The following is a 10,251-nucleotide window of genomic DNA, read 5'->3' as shown; positions in this document are numbered from 1 at the left end:
TAAAAATAACACACTGGTATTTTATTTTTTCATTTGAAATATTTACACTTCAGGAAATAGGGTGGTATGGGAAATGTGCTAAGACGGGGGCGGAAATTTGAAACAGCAATACAGTGAAACTGTGGAACAAAAGGAAATGACATGGACAGCATGCCAGAAAAGAGGAGGGTTGGTTTCTATTGCATTTATGTTGATTATATTAAAGATTTTTGACTGGTTTGACAACAACAAGAGAGAAACGACAACTAGGATTATTGAAAAGATCAGAAGCTGCTGTGGTAAACGTACAACAAGATAAAAAGAGAAGTTTAGGACTTCTTCTTTTTAAGCTCCATTTAAACTGTGACATTCATCTTCTGACCTTGATGCTGAAAATGAATGCTAGCAGCATTTTTTGGAAAAATGTTAAGGAATGTTAACCTGCTCCAGATTACTAAAGCCTTGACCAGCGAGGCTTTCAAATAACAATAGAGATTAGGGAGCAGACTAGTGGAACACATTGACTTAACAAAAACATTAGTGAATACAAGCAGCTGAAGTAAAGGAAATGTTTTTGCTTCATCTTGTAATCAGGAGAATACAAGCTTTTCTGGTTCTATGTCTCAAGATCCAGACACATTAAAACAAATGTCAACATTATTAGTGAGGTTTGGACTATAGCACCCTCATAGTGGCTCTTCTTTCTTCACCTGAACTGCATTAGTCAGGCTGTCATGTGGCTCTGACTGCAGAGTCTGAAAGTCATTGACCAGCATGTTGAACTGATGGTCGCTGAACTGAGAAAAGTCCTGGCTGTGGCTGTAAGCGCCAAAGTTGTTGATGTTGACATCCATGTTGGCAAATGTGGAGGGGCCATCAGTCTTCTCCTCAATGTCATAGGTCATGTCAAAGTTGGTCTCGTTAATCGCATCCAAGATCGCGGGCATTTCTAGCAGCTGATTTAAGAGGGCCATTTCTTCCTCATTGTTTATGTTTGTGTCCGGTAGTGCGTTGAAACACGCTGGCTGCGGGAACTGGAAGGACTGCGCTGCTGCAAGAGGAGACACAAAGATGTTACAGAGAAAATAAACCGTGAGAACAAATACTGCAAAAATAATGAGGATCATAATATTGGTGCAGGATTGTGGTGCCATTAAATTGCATTGCTTTAGTTGAATAAACACCTTTCTAAAGCAATTAAAAAAAAAAAAATTGAACATAAATGCAGATGGAGGATTGCATTAGTTTCAGCAAGCTGTATTTGATAAACTAACACTGTGTGTGAACATACCACTGTACAGTTAAATTCATTGCTTGCTGTTTGTGCTTTGCTTCTGCTTGGATATTCATTGTCTTACAAATGCATAGATTTGACATATTTGCAATATATATGCATTTGAAATTATTGCAATAAGCCTTATTCATATATCAATCTTTATGATTTAGTTATAATTGAATTCAAAACCAATTTTCTTTCCCTAACTATGGTGTATTTAAAAAAAAATATATATATATATATATATATATTTTTTTTTATTATTGGTTGTTTTACTGCTCATAACAATATTCGTGAGAGGACTTTTTTTTTTTAACTGTTCCTACTTGGACTTGCTATTATAGGCAAAGCACTGGTCTAATAACGTGAACAATGGGGCTCTGGTCCATTTAGTTTTCTGAAAGATTTTCTGCCAGATTGGCTGTAGTTCAGTACGAGACTGGTCCAGATGCCTGATTGCCTTATCTATTATTGTTTGGCAGTGTGAGCAGTTCTTCTGCCTGATTTCACTCTTTGTTTCTGTCAAAAGAGCAGTTTTAAACTGTAGTGAGTTTGTTTTAATATAACTTGAGTAGAACTGTGGCCATAACTGACTTTAGGCTATGTATTGACAGTCTGCATTTTCCAGCCATCGGCCCTTCTAGATTGTTCTCTTTTCTTTTTCTCTCTTTTCATTGTACAGTTGCAGAAGGACAGTTATTATGTGTAATGTCCGGTAAGGCAATACATATGATTAGTGGCAACTAGGGTGTGAAAATTCTGAAACTGAGATCAAAACCACAATCGAAACTCTACATAAATATTATCAGTTACTGCATTTCCTACTATGAGCAACTGTCTGTTTAGCTGGCTTATAAAGAAAAGAAAGAAAAAGAAGAAATGAAGAACGGTCCATACTTTACCTGTCTGACAGGGTTTTTCTCTGAAGCTGATGCCTGACTTTATTCTACATTTCCGCTTCACCTCATATGGATCTGAAATAAAAATGGTTCAGAAATAGTAAAAAAAAAAATTATATATATAGAAATAAATAAATAAAATTATAATAATCTCCTTTTATTACGTTTTAGCTGACACTGCTATGCAGACTAATGACAGGAGGACAGTGTCCTACACTCCTGACTGACCTGGGTTGTATGGCAGGTAGGTGAAGGTAACAGGCTCGCTCTCCATCTGGTCTGAGATACGCCGCAGGACGACGCTTACATCAACCTCCTCCGTGATGTTCTGGTCCTGGTAGGGCGGAGTCTTAAACACAATTGCAATCTGTCGGTGCACATCTGTCTGGGCGAACTCCCCGTTGGCCTTCCATGACCCACGACTGAATCTGATCTCGATGTCATCTGTGGATCAGCGACAGGTACAGAAACATGTTAATCATGGTAAATAAGGAAAGTAGCTAAGAAATATCTCTAGAACTGTCACTAAGATTATCAGATATTTTGGTTGTTAGTCTTCGAATACTTTTGAGACAATATGACTTTTTTCTGAAACACTAATGATCACAAAGTTGTGTTATTTCACAATTATCTTAAATATCCGTCTAGCCCTAATTTTACTTCCCAACTTTTAAAATGTTTTCTACAAAGGTGAACAGAGCAACTGAAATTCATTGTCTACAAAAAAACTAATGAATGACTAAATAATGTTTTGTTTACACAGTAAAAGATGCTGCATCACTGAACATTAATGACCCAGAATTTTCCCAACATTTCCACATCTGCAGAGTAAAAACACATCTTTATAAATGAGTTGTCGCTCCAGTACTAGGTAGCTCATACTGTACTGTTCCTAAGAGTTCGATCTGTTGCTGCTTCATCATTCAAAAGATTGAACAGCTGATCAATAAGAAGGTGGTTCTTCATCAGCTGACTCTATGATACTAAATAGGATCTCTGCTATGGAAACTAAGTTCATTTCCTTCAACAAACATATATAAAATGCACGTTTGCAGTTTCTGCTCATTAATTGTTCCTTCCCTTCTTAAACTGAACAGCTGTTCTGAAAATTTCTGTTTGAACATTTTCAGTTTGACAAGAAATCGAGTGAAAGAGGCAGTTTCAATAATTGTCATTCAATCATAATTGCATTACAGAAATACAATTTTTTAAAAACACTTTGAACAGACACAAAAACAACACAGACTGAAAGTTTGCATCTTACCCTTCTGCACTTTGTCACACAACATGTATATCTCTGTCTTGCCGGTGCAGGGACCTTTGTACAGATTCAGGCAGGTGATCTTCAGCTGTGATGTGGTTGTGGCCTCTGTGAAAGATAAAAAAAAAAAAAATGCAGAAAAGTGTATGAGAATCTGATCTTCCATTTTTGTTCAGCAAAGGTTGGTGTGAGTCGTACTCTTGTCGTAGATGGTGCTGGACACCACTGGGCTGAGACTGTCCTTCCTGCCGTCCTCCCACTCCAGCTCACACTGGAAACAAAGACGCACTGCATTCATGTCCAGGTCTTCGATGCCCTTTGAGCGACCAGCTGAAGGATGAAAAGAAAAAAAAACAAACAAACAAACAAAAAATGATCTGAGGAATCACACTGAAGAAACTGTAACTTTATAAATAAAGAGGCATAGACAGGTGAGGTGGTGTGTCAGCATCCCACTCACTTTGGAATGGGTCAATATTCAGGCTTCTTCTCTTCTGAAGTGACAAGTCCAGCTCTTTCCTCCTCACACACTGGATACCGAGGTTGGCGAAACTGCACATTAAAACAGATGATGTAACAAAATATTTTTTGTCAGGACATTTTGTCTGAGCCACTATGGAAGAAAGAACTGGATTTAGGGCAACTGCAAAAGCTAAAACTCTATGATGACTTAAGAGTCTCATGTTGAAACTTGAATGAGTGATAAATGAGAGATGCACCTGTGACGGCAGTTATTGTGAGGGTTTAAAGTCACCACACAGATTCCTAAACCATTTGGGCAGTCTTTACCCACAAGGCAGTGGGGGTGAGGCCGGTGTGGGGGGTCTTTGGTCACCAAGGAAACAGTGACTTTAACCCTCTTTATGTGGTCAATAGGACCCTGGATCTGAGTGAGAGAAAAACACACAATTAAAAATCTACATTTGAGAATTACAGGGCAGTGCTGTGGTTTATTTATTTTGCTTTGTCAATAACTAATCTGGTCCATATTGAACACCTAGACAAAGAATACAGAAACAGCAGAAAAAAAGATGAAAGGCATCAAATTCAGAAAAATAGCAGACCTCTAACGCATTAAATAAAACATGTAGCTGCATGAACAGTGAAACACTTTCCAGTCCAGAGTTGGGCTGCATCTGGCATTCATTTTCAGTCTCTATTAATTGCTTTCTCTGTGAGATGTGAAAAAGGCCATCACAGTTTCCCAGAGACAGAACAGGAAAAAAATCTAAAGAGACAGAAATGCAGCAAATCTTCACATTTTTGTTTAAACGTTAAGCTAATTGTTCTGGAGAATATTTGTTAGTAAAGTAACGCATTGAGAAAATAGTCACAACATAATTCCCTGCATCCCTCAACTGAAATGATCAAACATCAGTGATCAATAAATCAAACCCTGCCTCTTAATTTAAATGGAAGGAGTATGTACATTTAAGATAACCCAAATGCAGAAAAACGTAGATCTTTTTCTTTAATCCCCAACATGTTTGTGACTGAATTAAGGCGTTTGTATAGAGGGGCAGATGACAGTGTGGGTGTGTTTGTTAGTGTACATGCAGGGTATAAACTGCCTGTCCCCAACCACACTTGAGATGGGATTTGTGGGGACTTTCTAATTGACTTCCAACAACCCACATCCCTCCGACTCCACCCATAGACAACGTCTGTACGAGGGGGGGGGGGGGGGGGGTGCAACACATCACATCAAACAGTATAAACTGTGGCTCAGACTGCTGGGTCTGCTGGTAAACCCCCTTTATGGTCAGAAATGAAAATCTAATTTAACATGATGATTAGTGTACCTCTATTGCAGGCTGAGTCTTGTTGGTGTCTGTGCTGGACACGCCCAGGATGCTTCCAGCCGAGCGTCCTTCACATTCATACCGAAACCTCATGCTTCTGTCCTTGGGCTCCTCCACCACCACCAGTCTGGGCTTCTCTAGAACCCGCTCCAGCATGGTGGTGTCACCCCTGCTCTGTGAGGAAACACCACCAGAGCTCCTCGAGGTGAGTAGACTCAAGCCCTGACCAGAGTTAGAGGAGGAGGGGGCAGTTCGGGAAGGATGAGCCGATGCCATGTCATTGGAATCGCTCAGCTGCTGCTGAGGCTGAGGGAAGCTCCGAGTGGGCTGAGAAAAAAACAAGGAACACAATATTGTTACCAACATTACTTCACCTTGTCTCACTGAGGTCGGAAAGTTGTTTCGCAACAAACCCTTGACCAAGATGGCAACATAAGGGGAGATGTGAAGAAAGCAATATAAAAATATACCAATAAACACCAATAAGAGGGGAATCATTAACCAAAGAAATACAGTATCAGATTCATCAGTTTGATTTTGAGGCAAGTCGACTGGCTTAATGGTAATGTTAACCTCAAATGTTGATTAATGATTTGATGAATTTCCAAGAAAAAAAGGCTATTTCTTTCAGTATCAGGAGTTGGGTGTCCGTTGGATTTTTGGTGAAATCTAACATTTAATATTTCTCTTTGTTCAGAAGAAAGAAGACATAACTGATAACCACAGGAGAGGAAAAAAGAAAGTTGAAAATTCGGCTTCATTACTTTCCTTGTGGCTCTCTAAGGGGAAAATACCTGCATGTGATACTTTAATGAGTACATATATTTAGAGCATTTTCACATTTTTGTATTGGTACTTTAAACTTTGTAAAACCTTTGAGAACTTCTTTTTTATAAAGTTTCAATATCCAATCAGAAACAAACAAATCAGTCACAGAAATGTTCGTAAAGTATATGTGACAGTCGGATGTCTGTCTTCGATTATAGCAGATGAAGCTTTTCACAGTCAAACACAGCAAAATTCAGTCCCTGCATGCTTTACTTCATACATGTGCTTTGGATCAGTGCAGAGACTTAACCATGTGCTCTTTAATTCCTCCTGTTATATTTTCATGTCTTATTTTTTCCATTACACGGCAGGCCATCTAGCCTTTCTACTCCCATCCTGCCTTGGTGTTTCATAAGCATCTCTATGTGCTGCTTCCCTCTCTACAATCATCCCTATCATCTGTCACCAGTTTGTGTGTGGTTAAAACTAAATGAAAGCTTACAAGCCAAAGTCTTTAGTATCTAGCATTCATTAAAAAAAAAAAAAAAAAAAAAAAAAAGGGTGCGTTATCAAACCTGCTTGGAACAAAAAGTGAAGAATTTTCCTTTCAGACGTGCAGCGGTTAACTCAGGCCGAGGGCTCATTAAAGTGTTGCTGCAGAGATCTGCACCAGACCTCTGCATGAGATCATCTTTCAAAATATCCCGTCGAATCACAGATGTCTGCCGTTGAGTTAGTGTGCAAATCTGTTAAAACCTGTTCAACCTTAACACGCTGAAGCTAAACAAAAGCCTAGTAGACCGAGTCAGTGAACAGGAAGCAGGAAGCCAGCTTGGTCTGATGTAGGTCGACCAATCCAAGAAGTGGTGAAGAATGCAGCTTTAACCCTCCAGCAGGTTTGGCTGGTAAACACAGAGGAGCAAACTGAAAGTAGGAGTCAAATTACAATTCCTATGTGTAGTCTAACTCCTCCCTCGCACTCAGCCGCCACCTCCAGAAAAGCCTTCTGGGGAGGTGCTCACCTCCCATTGACCGCAAAGACTCAATACTTGAATAAAAATCCAAATGTGGCAATTGCACATGTAGATGCTTTGTTAGCAAAGAGTTAAAGCTGTTCTCTGGTGCCACCTTCCTGCAACTTGTCTGCGCAGGCTCCGTCACCACAGTCTTATCAGATTACAGCTCTTCTCTGTGTTGTCTGTAAACCACGTGTCTAATTGGAAGAGCCTGACCTGCCTGGCTGCCTCACTGCTGCACCAAAAAAACTACAACAGACCCAGCCATCTGCAGCCCGCACATGTACAACTCATGTAGAGCCGTTTATTCCACTGACAAAACTAATGAGAGAGACAGACAGAAATCGCAGCAGGAGCTTCGTCTGCTGATGAACATGAAGGCTGTACATTGAGTGTATCACATTGATATGTGAACATTGGTACAGATCAACAACTGGATTCCCTCAGCAGCAAAGATGTGTATATGCGGTCCATCATCATTATGGAAAATGTGTTGACAAATGCTGTTTCCAGGTTCTTGGGGACCAAGGTAACATCCTCAACACGTATGTCTACCCACTCAATCAACAGCCCATCATAAACCTACAGCATATAAGAGTGATGTTGTCCAGATTTATTGCTGAGTTTAGAGTTAACAATGGTGATCAAAGTCAGCTCTGCAAGCACAGAGAGAAATGATCATGAAATATTTATGTTGACCTTGAATTCAGCCCTACAGACAACTTCTACAGAAGGATTTTTATGGACTAACAGTAGGATGTACGCATATTTCCAGATGAAAAAATAAAATAAAATAAAATCACTGCTCCCACAGGCTGTAATAAACTGTGTGTTCTGTTTGGCTCAGCCATCTACTCACCTACTCTCAGACAAGATAGAAACCAGAAGAAGCCACACACAAAACAACACTGACAACACTGGAACTAATACACAGCATTTTAAGAGTCTACCCAAGGATGGTTTAGAGCCCACTCACCGGGTGTCCAGTGCCCCTTGCCACGAGCACCGGCTTTGAGGTCTGGGGGGGGCTCGGTCGGTGGCTGTGTTGCCGCTCAGAGAGGAGTTCAGCAGGAGGGGGACGAGGTCTGGGGGGTACAACTGACTGCTCACTGTCTTTTCTGATTATTTCATCGATGAGATCTATTAAAGAAAAACATATTTTTAACAATCAAACAGTCTCTCAGAACAAAAAGTAGCCCTGACACTATGTTAATTGACAATATATGAGATCAATGTTGTTCAAATTCAGGACTCTTAATAAAGTGAAATACAGATTTCATGTAGCCCAAGGACAGTTTAATTTACAGAAAACAAGCTAAGATCAACTACTATTACAGGCTCATAATTTTTTAATAAATTTCATGCTAAGAAATCTTAGGTTTGGTTTAATGAATAAGGAATAATGAGTTGTAGTTAGTTCAGTCATTAATGTTCAATGAATTATTGACTTAAGCAACTGCCCAACTTAAATGATAGTGAATATTTATAAATTATTTGTCACTGTGAAAAGTGTTCACTGCTAACACATATGGATTTTTATATTTTAGGGAATTAGAGTTTCTTGTGTTAGCTTGGTTCTTAGAGGTAACTGGAAGTGTAACCACTGATTGTAATTTATCTGTACTTTTACTATCCAAAGTTGGCCAGTAACAGGATGGCACATCTTGTTGCCATGGTTATGGCTAGTTACATTTGCCTTGCTCTGGTTCAGACCTGTGGTTGAATTGCCTGACACTTGGAAAACAAACAAACTTGAGTTTCCTGCAGCCATGTTGTTTTTTGTTGTTTTTTTTCCCATTAAAACATGCAGCACACTAATCAATATTTTTCTGATAGTCAATGAAGCATTTCGGAGAACTTCGGGGAAGAATGTGAAAATGTGGCACTTTTTCTGATCTCTTGGTTTTGAACTGCAAGCACAGCAAACTGCATGTTATACATAATGTTCAGAATTTTTCTTAAAAGTTATCTTGTCTCGTGTTTGGTTGATTTAAATATTTGTTTTGCATCATCTCGATGATTGTGTGCAATATCAAAGAAGGAAATAAAGAAGCAGAAATACTAACAATGTTTCACTTCTCCTTCAACACAAGGTCATCTCAGGTCGCATCTCTCTCTCACACACACACACACACACACACACACACAATCTTTAACACACATGTCACATGGGAAAACATGGAGGACACACTCACCGAAGTCCAGCGGCCCTGCGGGGAGACAGACAGAGTGAGTGAGGACAGGGAAGGACAGCAGACTGTAGATGTAGAGCACACAGAGCAGCAGCACCGTGATGGGTGTTGGCTGCTCTGACAAATCACATGTCTGACGGTGATGTCAGCTCTCACTCTCGCAAACACACCGTCCGACAAACACGCACAAAGACCAACACTTGATTCATCCGTACCCGGGGTGGGCTGGAGATGGCTGACGACGTCCATGTCTGTCCGAGCATGTAAGTCCGGGATCCGCCGTCTTTTTTTGAGGCGCTTCCAGGCTGGATGTGTGTCGGTGTCTGGGAGTCTCTTCTCTTCCCGGTCTGTTGGCTTTTCCTCTCAGAGCACTCAGATAAAGTGTCCTCAGGGGAGACGGCAGCTCTGAGTGTTTGTGTCAGAGTGAGGAGCTGCAGCTCCGAGCGGAAGACGAATCTAATAAAGTCTGAAGAGGACTTTGCATTAGTTTTTGTGTTAGTGCAGCAACGTCGTCTCTGATTGGCTGATCCGTGTGTGTGGAAATCCCCTCAACGTCACGGTGCCTCTCCGACGGGAACCCCCCCCAATCCAAACCCCACCATCGGTGGCCATGTAAGTCTTCGCTCATTTGAATAATCAGTACTTCATTTCAAAAGAGCACGGATGAATGATGTGTTTCCATTCGGGGTTCACAGCTCGGTGTTTTTCTCACCGAGCTTCGTCCGTGCCAACCATTCCGATCCCTTTCTCTTCAAATAAAAAAATGAAAAGGAACTTGTGACTGCGCTGTGTGCGGGTCATTGATCCTGGTTGCATCATACTGTCATCCTCAAGGAGGAGCAGGAAACAAGTGCGAATGCTTGTTGACAGCCCACTTTAAAAAGTGGCCCTTTCTGAGCTTATGCGATTCAATGGTGACACCTACTGCTCACATTGACCCATTAGAGGAAATGGAAAACGAAAGCTGACGGTTTAGCAGAAGCAATGACTCATCATGAGCCACAAAACACTAAATAATCACCCTGGCTGCAGAGATGTAGGACATCTGACTTCTGCTG

The 10,251-nt window shown here is 40.6% G+C and overlaps 1 protein-coding gene across 4 annotated transcripts; it reads right to left on the bottom strand.

Moving 5' to 3' along the window:
- relb (v-rel avian reticuloendotheliosis viral oncogene homolog B) lies at positions 1–10,000 on the bottom strand. 4 transcript variants are annotated; one of them, XM_029517976.1, is made up of 11 exons: positions 9,409–10,000; positions 9,197–9,211; positions 7,978–8,141; positions 5,218–5,544; positions 4,135–4,301; positions 3,876–3,967; positions 3,614–3,745; positions 3,419–3,523; positions 2,383–2,598; positions 2,158–2,229; positions 1–1,027 (listed from the first exon to the last, which is right to left on the bottom strand). In XM_029517976.1, exons 1-11 carry the CDS (start codon positions 9,440–9,442, stop codon positions 666–668), a joined length of 1,686 nt encoding a protein of 561 aa, XP_029373836.1. In that variant the 5' UTR covers positions 9,443–10,000; the 3' UTR covers positions 1–665. The 4 variants fall into 4 exon arrangements, with proteins under 4 accessions (XP_029373836.1, XP_029373835.1, XP_029373838.1 ...); XM_029517975.1 differs by having other exon boundaries at positions 1–1,030; positions 9,409–9,998; XM_029517978.1 differs by lacking the exons at positions 9,197–9,211; positions 9,409–10,000 and adding an exon at positions 9,068–9,177 and having other exon boundaries at positions 1–1,030.
- Positions 10,001–10,251: the final 251 nt, after the last annotated feature.

The sequence above is a fragment of the Echeneis naucrates genome, chromosome 13 (assembly GCF_900963305.1).
Source record: "Echeneis naucrates chromosome 13, fEcheNa1.1, whole genome shotgun sequence".
Classification (NCBI taxonomy): Eukaryota; Metazoa; Chordata; class Actinopteri; order Carangiformes; family Echeneidae; genus Echeneis; species Echeneis naucrates.
The sequence above is the reverse complement of the archived record's forward strand: the minus strand, read 5'-3'. Positions and strand labels throughout refer to the sequence as shown.